Below are 13,055 nucleotides of genomic sequence, written 5' to 3'. Positions count from 1 at the left end.
ATGCGATCGATCATACTCCAAGGCAATCTTCATTGTATGCGACACTGTTGTACAGCGACTATATTGCACCGCTTCACGCGTAGGACTGACGAGTCCACGTGTGGAGTAAGTGATCTTGTCCAGCTCACTCATGCCGGCCACTTGCAAGATGGCTTCACGGAAGTGAGAGATGTATTCTTTCAAGCTAGAACAATTTTTCTGCTTGAGTGCGTACAATTGGTCACGCAAACGCTCTTGCAAATCCGGAGGCACAAATTCAGCGGTTAGCCTGGCCATAAGGTCCTGCATGCCCTTGATATCACGCTTGTTTAGCTTGTACCAAGCGGCAGCATTTCCTTTAAAGCTCGCAGTAGTAATGGCCAAAATTCGAGAACTTTGTTTGTTGTTGTTGTTGTTTTGCCAATCGATGTTTATGACTTCAAAGAACTGAGCAAGTTGCTCGAAGTCCATCTCAACAGAGTCTCCCATCTTGCCATGAAACTCAGGCTGACGGATACCTTCCACTCTCACTTCACGCTTACTGATGACTTCAAGCAGTTATTGCTGCTTGTCAACCGTTTCGATGAGTTTCTGCGTGATAGCGCCAGTAGTCCATCCTCGAGAATTTAAGAAAGTCATGGTTAGTTGTCGAATAATTCAGCGATGAAGTGCCGAATAAGGATGTCGGGTACAGATGGACAGCGACGAGGGGTGCATGTACTGAATTTGATCCGGTTCTTATAGACCAGACACTTACAGCACACACGCAATCAGCGATAACGCAGATAAGGGATGCAACAAAAGGTGCAGGTACTGACTTGATCCGGTTCTTATATACCAGACGCTTAGTGCAGTACACACGCAAAATTGTCAAAGTGCGCTGAAATAAGGTCGAAGCGAAGAAACCCGACTAATTTGGAGGCGAACAAACAACGACACACGCATACGAGCGGCTTTCCACGTGTCGCGTAGCGACTAGAGAATTGTAATAGGGCATTGACGGTGGTTGCCGAGGAGTCAAGCAGTAGAGAGCACGTGGGAGGTATTGGGTACGTCAGTGAAGTGAGCGGTTACATGGCGTCAGTTGGTGTGGCGAGCGGAGACCGCACAAATGCGATCTTGTATCCAGAAGCGACGCGTGAGAGTTGCGAGCCAATCAGGAGTGACCAAAGATCGCAACACGAACCCAACGTGCAGAGGAAAAGTGACGTGAAGACGGAGAGCGGTGAGACTTCGAGATTTGCGCAGGAGAGCAGTAGCAGATTGAATCTCACTTCGAGATTTGCGCAGTCGAGCACAGAGGCGAAGTAACTGCGAGTACGGAGAAGTGCGGGGTAGTGAGTAGGGTGCACGAAGCGGTCAGAGGACCAACACGAGAAGAGAGAAGGAGAAGAGAGAGAAGAGGCGCGATTGGACGGACGATCAGTCGTCAGTGCATTGGTGGACGCGTGGGGCAACGACAGCGATGGGCGACGAGACCAGGAGGAGAGGACCCTCCGAGTTACTGTGTGGCTGCGAGCCGTAGGGTAGGCGCCAGAGGCGTAATCCAAGTGGCTTTAGTAAGCGAGGTTTAGTGGGACCCGAATCGTCGGTGCTTTGCGTGGACAGAGTTGTGCTGGGGGTGGATTAGAAGGACAGGAGCACGGAGAGTGGGCGCTCGATAAGTTACGGACGCGTGGCGAGTCGGAAGCGTAAGAGTGAGACTGAGTAGCGGTGTATTCCGGGAAAGAAGGCCCAGAGAAGAACCGTGGCAATAGGTCGAGAGTTGAGAGGGTGAGTCAGGTGAGTGATAGCACGCCACCGAGAGCGAGTTCGCGGCTGCTAGTCACAACAGGCCAGAGTCACAGGAGTTGAGGAGAGAAGTAAATAAAATAGGGACGAGAGTCCCGGCACCTTTGCGAGGGGCCTACAGAGTGTGTGAGTTGCATTGAGACGGGCTACCCAACAAACCGAACTACTGGTAGTCCACCGCAGGAAGCACAGACAATATACGATCCGCCAGCAACGGGGCGTAAGCGGGTTGTCACATGGTGGTCATACAGGGGCATTCGTCAGTCAAACGAGGAAGTGTCACGACGAAACGAGTACCGGAAAGTGGGAGAACGAGTGGTACTGCGGCAGACGAGATGTCGTCAACGTCTCCGGCACGAACAGTAATGAGAAGACGAAGGTCGAAGGATGTTGAACGACAAGTCGACGACTTGGTTAGTTTTGCTACACAATCGAGCTCCAAGAAACAACGAAAGAATGGGCGTGAGGAGCAACGTCAAGGAGAACCAGAGGCGACGCCAACCGAACAGACGTCTGTAGTTGAAGAGGCCTCGGGATGTGAAGAATCGAAGCAAAGCGACAGCCTCAGTAACAAGACGCTCGAGTTAGTGGATGTTGCACGAGTATTGCATGGACTGACAGCGATGGTGGCGGGGTTGCAGCCTAGCATGGCTGACAGTCAAGATGAAGTCAGGGACATCCGCAGTGGAGAGAGGCAAACCGATGACGCAGGAGGCGGTGCATCCCAGAGCGTAGCGGTGATGACAGGGGACAAGACCAACGATGGAGAGTCGGTGGCGACAGTGGCTGCGGCACTACAACAACTGACAGGTGCCATGACGAATCTGCAGATGCCTCAAAGTGGAAGTCAGCGGGCCGAGCGCCGAGAGCAACCGTCAGTCGAATGGGTGACAGTGCGACAGGAAATCCAGCGATTGGCGGAAAGGGTGAAGACACTACAAATGCAGTCGAGTCATGACGAGTTACATGGACCAGAAGAAGCCGAGGTACATGAAGGGAGACGCGAGCAACCTGCCGATGCTTCGACAACACCATCCCGTCACCACAACCGAAGTCGAGAGCGAAGAGAAGTGCAACGAGAGCGAGGCCATGTCAATCACGGGGAGCATGGAGAACGCAGAGATGATCGACGCGGACAGCGAGAGACGGTGCGGAGAAGACGGCGGGTAGATCCATCTCCACCGGACGACAGCAGCAGCTCTGACGAGTCACGAGATGAAGACCGACATCGAGATAATAACCGTAGAAGCACTGGGCAAAGCAGCTCGGGGGATTCTTCGAGCTCGTCGAGTGATAGCAGCAGCGAGAGCGAAGGTGAACCAGAACGACGACGGCGCCGTAGGTATCGGGAGGAACATGATCAACGGGAAAGAGGAAGACAACGCGGTCGACGAGGCGAAGAGGGGCATCGACGAGAAAGAAGCCCGAGGCGAGGGAAGAACGTGAAAGACTTGGAGCTGCCGAGTTTTACACCTTCACCCAAAGTGTTAGTATCAACGTGGATAGATCGAGTGGACTTAGCATTAAAAGGGGCTGCCGAGTCAGGACGAGGGCGTTGGTCTGACAAGTCGCTGTACTTCATATTGGGTAATAAGCTGATGGAGAATGCAGCTAAGTGGTGGGTCGACATGGATAGGAGACTCTCCGAGCGGAAGAGAACATGGACGAACCTAAAACAAATGTTACTACGTCGATACGGAGAAAAGTTGGACAAGTCAGCTGCTGAATGGAGGGTCAGCATGCGTAGGATGATGCCGGGCGAAACACATGCGGATTTCGCGGCAGGGCTGCGAGATGTGGTAGGACGAAACAAGGTCAGTGAGCGAGTGCTGCTGGCACAGTTCTACAGATGTCTCGATAAAACCACGAAGAAGCTAGTGAGGCAGGAACCGCAGCCTCGGACATTGGAAGAAGCTGTGGATAAGGCCATGGAGATCGATGATCCGATGGACAACGTGGCGTTGGGTATGAGTAATATTGGGCAATCGTGGGCGACGGCACCGAGTCGGTACGTCATCCCCATGAACGGAACGACAGGAGCTACAAACGTTATCCCTGGTATCTGCGGTACGGGATTACCCCTGGACATTACTGGTGGTACGGATGATGGAGTCAGCATGCGACCGGAAATAGAGCACGTAGCGCTCTTTACGAACCCGCAGGGCGTGTACAATACGTTCTCAAACACCTGGGACCCCCCGCCTGGCCATCTATGGAACGGAAGGTACTGGTATGAGCCGAGGAAGAACGTAAAGAAGACTACAGCGGCTGTGGCGAGCAGTCACAAAGAAGCAAAGAAACCTGCTGGGAAAGCAAAACGGAGGAGAGATGTCGAGGACTCGAGCGACGATGAGTTTGCGGCAAGACCAAAATACAGGAAGACGAAAGCAGCGGTCAAACAAACAGTGAAGCCCAGACAGCAACCGGATAGCGGAGAGGCCAAAGGAGTGCAGCAAAACAGCAGTCAACCACGTGGCGATGGTCCTGGCGTATGCTATCGGTGTAATCAACCTGGTCACTTTGCGAATGGATGTCCAACCTTGAAGTGTTATGCATGTGGGAAATTGGGGCATATGGCAAGTGCGTGTACTGATCCGGAAGCCAAAAAGCGTAACGAGGCGTACTTGTAGACACGCATACCCAAAGAACAGTCAGCGGAAAACTAGAGACGGACGTGGTAGGGGGAATACGACGTTCAGCAACAGAAGGAAATCCCCGACAGATGACGAGAGACGCCATGCTACTTGGTACAGCAAATGAGGTAGCGGTACGGACGCCTAAGAATGTTAGGACGCCAACATACCAAAGTGGGTCAGTAAACATTTGAGAGTCAGCGCGTACAGGGGATCGAGGAAGTACGAGTGGCAGCGTGGGCGCAGTAGCACAAACGACAGCGGAACGCGAAGAGAACCAGACTAAGAGAGTGGATGCAATGTTGGAACAATGGCGAGACGGGGCTGCGGAGCGAGATGGTGCGAGGGCTGCTATCTACGTGTCGACAGTGAGACCAGCGATGGCCTCGGCACGATACAAATACGCTGCATCTGCGGATCAACAACAGAACGAGGGCTGTGGACTCGACGGCAAGCGTCAAACTGGGGAAGGCGCGTATTTATCAGCACCACAGTCGGAAACCAACGATGGCGAGGTGAAGAGTATCGGAGAGCTGTCGGTGAGCACGGTCGTGAGAAGAGAAACGATGGCTGAGGCGGAGGACACGACGAGAGCTGCGAGGGACAACGGCACGAGTACCGCGGAGAAGGTAGACGCACAGCTAAGCGATGGTATTGCACAAATACGTCTTACACGTCGAAGAGAACGGAAACAAGCTAAACGCAAGAAAATGATGAACGTGCGAGCACGACAGCGTAGTGCCGAGCAGCAAGATGCAGAAGAAATACAGCGTGTTACCGTCGAGCAGTTGACCAAGCGACAACGAGTTGCAGAAGTCGCTTTAAACGAAGTCGTGGGGCGGAAGCAGCAGCTAAATGAGAGAAAGACAGCGAGCGCGCTGAGAACCGCTAGAGTGAGTCTAGTACAACGGCAAAAACGTGCGGAGTGTGACGAGGAGTTGGCCAGTACGGACAATGAGGTGTAGTACGTGGAAGCAAACGACGGATTACCGACAGCTACGATGACAGTGGCAGGAGCTCGAAAGTGTATCAAGTTGGACAGTTGTGCAAGATTCGCCATTGCAGGGACACAATGGATGCAGTATGGCGACAAATTGGTAGACAAAGCACCCGTTGACTATGTGGAGGGCATTGGTGGCTTTCTCTTGGATGTCATCGGAGTCTGGCGATTTAAGATGAGCAGCGCCTTTGGCGAGAAGGTCACAGTAGACGCGTGTATTGTGTCGGGTTGTGTGGAGGAATTCCTCCTTGGTGTCGACTTTATGAAGAAGTACGGTGCGGTCATGGACTTCGAGAACAGTGAGCTACGCTATCGAGATGAAGAGCAATCCGTGATCATCCCGTTCAGGACCTATGACGATATCGGTGGAGCACGTGTGGCAATCGTACGAATGGCACAAAAGACGCAGATCGAAAATAGTTCGGTAACGCCGGTTGAAGTGGCGGTGTCCGCAAAAGACGGCGAGCAGGGCATCTTCATTCCGACGGTATACGCAGGATCGGTGTTGTTGGCGGCAACAGTAACGACGGTGTGCAGTGGACGTGCGTGGGTTCCAGCTGTTAATACGAATACGAAGCCGACGAGACTGCCGAGCAAGAAGCAGTTGGGCACGTGGATACCCATCAGTAGCGAGATGACAATACTAGCGATGGACGGTGCACTGGATGCGAAGAAGATGAGTGCGTGGCTCGACGAGATGGGAGACACGGAGACACCTTTGGATGATGAAAGCCAAGTGAGCTGTGGATCCGAGGAGCCAGCAGCGCGAGAGCTGATCATGAAGTTACTACGAGCCTATCGTCAATTAACGAAAGATACAGGTGACTGTCCACCTGCAACTGCATTAGAGATGTACCATCACATTGACACGCAGGACTCTGCTCCGATTATGCTGAAGAGAAGGCGTCAGGCGCAAACGGAAGACGCGGTTGTAGAAGAAAACGTGGATAAAATGCTGGGTGCAGGTGTTATTGAAGAAGGGAACGGTGCTTGGGGGTTTCCAGTGGTACTCGTCCGGAAGAAAGATGGCGAAGTGAGGTTCTGTGTGGATTACCGGGCTCTCAATAGGGTCACTAAGAAAGACGTGTACCCTCTTCCAAGAATCGACGAAACGTTAGAAGCCTTGGGTGGTGCATTACTCTTCACTACTCTTGACCTGCGAGCTGGGTATTGGCAGATCTTAGTTGCGCCGGAGGATCGTGACAAAACGGCTTTCACGACTAAGAGAGGACTGTATAGGTTTGTTCGTATGCCATTTGGCTTAACGAATGCTCCTTCAACATTTCAGCGAATGATGAACGGTGTTCTGCGTGGGTTGACGTGGCTAACATGTTTAGTTTACTTGGACGACATAGTGGTTTTCACACGTGGAGGGATAGAGCAACATGTGCTGGAGTTGGCATGTGTCTTCGAGCGATTGTCAGCTGCGGGATTGACGCTCAAACTAAAGAAGTGCAAGTTTGCGGCCAAAACGATGGAATATTTGGGCCATCAGCTGAGTTGTGACGGGGTACGACCATTACCGAGGCTAGTGACGGCTGTACAAGAGTTTCCTACACCTACAGATACAGTGGAGGCGAAGCGATTTGTCCACTTAGCGGGATACTACAGGAGGTTTGTGCAAGGGTTTGGGACTCTCATTGCCCCAATCACTAAGTTGCTGAGAAAGAATGTGGAATGGGAATGGGGTGACGCACAGGAATCAGCGTTCGGGAGAGTTAAGGAGATGCTTACGACAAGGCCCTTGCTCCTATATCCTGACTTCAGTCAACCATTCAGAGTAACAACAGATGCAAGCCAAACGGGACTTGGCGCGTGTCTTATGCAAGACCGAGGAGACGGCTGGCAGCCGGCTGCGTATGCAAGCAAGGTGAACAATGTAGCGGAAAGCAAGTATGGTATCACGGAACTGGAGTGCTTAGCGGTGGTATGGGCGATAAGACTGTTCCGACCTTATCTCTACGGAAGACGGTTTACAATTATCACAGATCATTCAGCTTTGAAATGGCTGATGACCAGTCCAAATCTGACCGGCAAGTTACATCGTTGGGCACTCACTCTACAAGAATTCGACTTTGAAGTTCAGTACCGACCTGGCAGCACGAATGTGGTGGCTGACGCGCTTTCGAGAGCGCCTGTGGCTGAAAGGGTGCTAGCGGCGGTAGGAAGAAGACGACGATCGCGGCGACGTGCAGAGGCACACATGACAGATGCGGCAAGGCATCGACCAGTCAGAGCAGCAGAGGAAGTTCAAGCGGATGAAGCGCCGTTAGAATCAGCAGGGGTGGTAGATGCCACAACGATCTCAAATATCGTGTCCTTGCCAGTTGCAGAAGAGCAGAAGGATAAGACGGACAATGACGACGGCGGGAACGACGAAGCCGAAGTGACGACCTCAGCATACGGCAATACGAAGAAAGCGGCAAATGTGAGCCAAGTCGCTACGGAGACGAGCAGTGTAGTGTCAGGAGCTGATGTCGACAAGAAGAACGGAACGAGCAGTGTAAGGGCGACTTACGGTGCTAGCATGATGTCTACGGGCGGTACGTCGATACGAGCGACACCGACTGCCGTGCCGCAGAGTACAGAGACGAATACGATGGGGCCAGTGACCCGTGCAGCAGCACGACGAGCTGAGGAAGCTAGACGCCAAAGTGATGCGAATGATGTGGCGGACGCTGTGGAAGCGAGTGACACGGCGGGTATTGCGCAGGACGCAACAGCAGATGAAGCGCAGCGAATTATAATGAGGGCCACGGATGGAGAAGGCAACAATGGTGACGGTGAAATTGCGGGAACCGAAATCAACGATGGTGCTGCGCAGGAGTTACCAGTAACTGGAACAGTGAGTGAACCTGAAGCAGTAAGGACGCGAAGGAGAGGGCCAACGAAAGAACGGGGAGTTGAGAACAGTAGTGAACGACCGGTACGCGAATCACCATTAAATACCAGGAAGACCAAGGAGAAGACGACAGCAGTATCTGCTGGAGATGGGGAAAGAAGAAGAGAGGAGGTGCAACAAACAGGATCCATGCGTGGTAGTAACGGAAAGCAGACAGTCGCAGCAAAACCTGTACAAACAACGAGCGAAGAGCGAAGAATAAAGCTACGAAGTACAAGTACGCGGAAGGCTACGGGCGCGCAGACACTGCAACTAACCGATACGGAGATCATGGAGTCGCAGAAAAGAAGCAAACTGATCCGAAGACTGCTGAATACGGGTGAGCATCGCGGCATGAAGGTGGAGACAAGGTTCGGATTGGTAGTGATTAACACAGCGAGGGGTCGACGTGTAATCATGCCTCCAGATCTCTGGGCAATTGTTTTTAAGGAGAGTCACGACTCAGTATGGGCTGGACATCTTAGAGCAACACATACTTACGCAAGAATTGCAGAGGTGTATTGGTGGCCTGACTTAATGCGAGAGGTACAAAAGTGGGTGAGAAGCTGTCAAGAATGCGGCAGTGGGAAGCACGACCAAGTGAGGTAATACCGCCTCTCAGAAGTATCAACGGAGGTGATGTTGGAGATCGATGGGCGCTAGATGTAGCAGGTCCACTACCCACGACTGATGGAGGGCACCGTTATGTCATAGCCGCAGTCGAGTATGTGACGCGGTACGCAGTGGCAGCTACAGTGAAGCAACACACGGCAGAAAATGTGGCCAAGTTTATTATGCAGCAAGTAGTACTCAAGTTTGGACCATTTCGTGAGCTGTTGACAGATGGAGCTCCAGAGCTAGCAGGCTTGGTGATTGAGCAGTTGATAGAACTTCTACAAGCGCAACAGATCAACCCCGTGCCGTACAGACCACAGATGGTTGGATTAGTGGAGAGATTTCATCGCACGTGGAAAGACGGAGTCGCTACATACCTGAACAGTGAAGACCAACGTGACTGGGACACCTGGGTCGACTTCATGACGTACGCATATAACTCTGCACAACACACGACAGTCAAACTGTCACCGAACGAGTTAATGATGGGTAGAAGACTTCGCAGTCCGAACGAATTACTACGCAGCACGGACGTACGGGAAGCAGGAGAGCTTACAGCGTATCACAGGAAGCTGTTGGCAGCGATGAAACACAGTAGTGAGTGTGCTGAGCGGGCAAGAACGAAGGAGCAACAACGGCAGGCAAAATACTACAATAGGAAAACTCGAACGAAACGGACGATAAAACCAGGAGACCGGGTTTGGATGTTTCGGCCTCCACGAGGACCAAAAGCGTCTAAATTGGTACAATAATGGATAGGGCCAATGCGAGTTATTGAGTCGGCAGGATACGACAATTTCCTGATCGAAAGAGAAGACACAGAGGAGGAAAAAGAGCGGTACATTGCTCACGTATCGTTCCTAGTGACCTATCACTTTCCTACAACACTACTTAGACGAGTGGCTGAGGATATTGAAGACCAACTAGCAGACGAGGATGACGAGAAGCAAGGGGGAGATGCGGCGGCGGCAGCGAAAGCTGTACGAGCAGCGCCAGCATCTGGACAAGCAGGCGTTGCAGTATCAAGTAAGAAAAGAGACCGAAGCGCAGTGGATGACGAAGCGCCAGAAGAGCAGTCGAGTGGCGTCTTGGTGGAGTTACGACGTAGAAGGAGAAGGAACAGAGCTGGACAGTACGTCCTTGAGTACGAGTTGCGACCAGCACGATCGGCAGATGGGCTTAATGAACGACGAGAAGTTGATGCCGGACCAAGATGGGTATCCCTTCAGCGGTACGAAGAGTTGTTTAGTCGCGACAGAGTCGTGGAAGACTCTGTGGTTGGGGAAGACGTGTAATAGGGCATTGACGGTGGTTGCCGAGGAGTCAAGCAGTAGAGAGCACGTGGGAGGTATTGGTACGTCAGTGAAGTGAGCGGTTACATGGCGTCAGTTGGTGTGGCGAGCGGAGACCGCACAAATGCGATCTTGTATCCAGAAGCGACGCGTGAGAGTTGCGAGCCAATCAGGAGTGACCAAAGATCGCAACACGAACCCAACGTGCAGAGGAAAAGCGACGTGAAGACGGAGAGCGGTGAGACTTCGAGATTTGCGCAGGAGAGCAGTAGCAGATTGAATCTCACTTCGAGATTTGCGCAGTCGAGCACAGAGGCGAAGTAACTGCGAGTACGGAGAAGTGCGGGGTAGTGAGTAGGGTGCACGAAGCGGTCAGAGGACCAACACGAGAAGAGAGAAGGAGAAGAGAGAGAAGAGGCGCGATTGGACGGACGATCAGTCGTCAGTGCATTGGTGGACGCGTGGGGCAACGACAGCGACGGGCGACGAGACCAGGAGGAGAGGACCCTCCGAGTTACTGTGTGGCTGCGAGCCGTAGGGTAGGCGCCAGAGGCGTAATCCAAGTGGCTTTAGTAAGCGAGGTTTAGTGGGACCCGAATCGTCGGTGCTTTGCGTGGACAGAGTTGTGCTGGGGGTGGATTAGAAGGACAGGAGCACGGAGAGTGGGCGCTCGATAAGTTACGGACGCGTGGCGAGTCGGAAGCGTAAGAGTGAGACTGAGTAGCGGTGTATTCCGGGAAAGAAGGCCCAGAGAAGAACCGTGGCAATAGGTCGAGAGTTGAGAGGGTGAGTCAGGTGAGTGATAGCACGCCACCGAGAGCGAGTTCGCGGCTGCTAGTCACAACAGGCCAGAGTCACAGGAGTTGAGGAGAGAAGTAAATAAAATAGGGACGAGAGTCCCGGCACCTTTGCGAGGGGCCTACAGAGTGTGTGAGTTGCATTGAGACGGGCTACCCAACAAACCGAACTACTGGTAGTCCACCGCAGGAAGCACAGACAATATACGATCCGCCAGCAACGGGGCGTAAGCGGGTTGTCACAGAATGAAGGACCCCCTCCGGACGAAAAACAGCAAGTGCTACCAGATGTGACGACTGGTGAGAGCACGGCGCAGAGGAACAGCGACGAGGGAAGCGTCGCGTGGCGAGGAGCGAAGCGGAGGAGGGCGGCGAGAGTCCAACGATGGGGACCCGAAGATAAGGCGCAGGAGGCTACTGATGTGCCTCGAACATGGTAAATTGGAAATTGAAATTGAAATGATTAGTTGCTTGTCGGCTACGAGTAATTGCTTGTTAGCATTCCCTTCGTATCCTATGTAAGTATATGAATTTCACTATACTAGATTCTATGTAGTCCTTGAGTTGAATCTTGAAGTAGCGTAGCATAGTAGTGAGCCGCGGTTCATTTGATTCGGGTCAGAATCTTCATAGTGAGTTTAAAGGAAAAATAATGATCGTCATTGCGGTTCCATGTTTAACAATACTCGTCCAAACATGATAATTTCCTTCCGGTCAGGCGTGTGTGTGCCTGGCCGCTCATTGGCAACTTAAAGACAGTTGACAGTCAGCAAAGACAAGTAGTAGCACAATGGAAGAATGTAGGACGCATTGGTACCAACGTCATGGCCATCGCTAGCTGTGACGCTGGTGCGTCGATACATTTTACCACACACCAAGCATTTGTAAGTGCTTGCTACACGAGAAGCCCCTCTCAGCTGCTACTCCGACGAGCTGCCCCCCCACACACACATAACAAAGCTTATGCGATAGGGAAACGCCACATGAAGTCTCATGTGGCTTGTAGAGAATTTCCGACATGGTCCGCGTCCGCAAGCTAGTGACTTTACATTTATTAGCACCTATTATGCTAGAGCAAACTTGAATTATAAAGGAAGCACATGAGTTTGTGCACCTCCTGTGCACATTCTTGGAGTAGTTTTTGTGCTCACTGAACGCTGGCAGCATTAACTGCTATCCCAGGGTAAATTATCGCAGGTACGTAGGTGTCGTTTTCTTCTTTTTCTACCTTTTCAAAGTCAGCTGCAAACTACAGACCACGATGATCACCACAATTAATATCTGAGATGGCGTCAAGAAATCTGCTATTAAAAGCTACTATAATATGCTCGAAAACGATTTCTCTATAATTTATTTTTTAGAGTTAAGGGGACGAGCTAATGGAATGTTCCTGAATGAAAAAATTGGATTTCGAGCCAATTTGTTGGCTGTACACTTAATTTCTTTGATCTGATACAGACTGGTTTCGTCTCACCCTCGACGCCTCTCAGATTGCGACTGTGATGCGATGGTGTTCACCTGTAGTGAATTGTATGTTAGTTGGCTGGAGGGCGTTCATCGAGAGCAACAGTTCCAGAGCAGGAAGTACTTGCAGCTGCGTTGACACTTACGTCGATAACAAATGCCGATCTCTTTCCGCCTTACGAGGCGTTTTAGCTAAATTCTCTGCTTAGGAGTCACGCAATGCAAACACTACAGCCGGATCGGTCCCTCTAGTTTTTGTTTTGTGTCTAAAGGCTGGTGTTGTGCCTTTCCTCGCTTCGGTGATGCTGTACAAGCGAACATTTATATCCATCTATCAGCTCGCTCTCAAATGCTTTAAAAATGCAAACCTCGATTAAAAAACGTTTTAAATATTTCTTAACCCCTTGAACGCGACGGCCTGTATTAGACACGATATCAGAAAAAGCTTATCCTGGACCATACACGATAAGGAATTTTGACTTGACGTTTGTATTGAGGTTTACAAACTTTAAATGAAATAGGGGACGGGGTGCCGGGTTGTCTCACCAAATCTTTTCCCGCTCGACAGTGCGTCTTTCCATTTTCTAAAAATTGAGTCTAAGA

The 13,055-nt window shown here is 51.6% G+C and overlaps 1 protein-coding gene across 1 annotated transcript; it reads left to right on the top strand.

Moving 5' to 3' along the window:
• Positions 1-1,053: 1,053 nt before the first annotated feature.
• PITG_12204 (uncharacterized protein) lies at positions 1,054-1,290 on the top strand (the record flags this gene model as incomplete). The annotated part of the gene is made up of 1 exon (XM_002900771.1): positions 1,054-1,290. One exon carries the CDS (start codon positions 1,054-1,056, stop codon positions 1,288-1,290), a length of 237 nt encoding a protein of 78 aa, XP_002900817.1.
• Positions 1,291-13,055: the final 11,765 nt, after the last annotated feature.

The sequence above is a fragment of the Phytophthora infestans genome, genomic scaffold, assembly GCF_000142945.1.
Source record: "Phytophthora infestans T30-4 supercont1.24 genomic scaffold, whole genome shotgun sequence".
Taxonomy (NCBI): domain Eukaryota; phylum Oomycota; class Peronosporomycetes; order Peronosporales; family Peronosporaceae; genus Phytophthora; species Phytophthora infestans.
The sequence above is the reverse complement of the archived record's forward strand: the minus strand, read 5'-3'. Positions and strand labels throughout refer to the sequence as shown.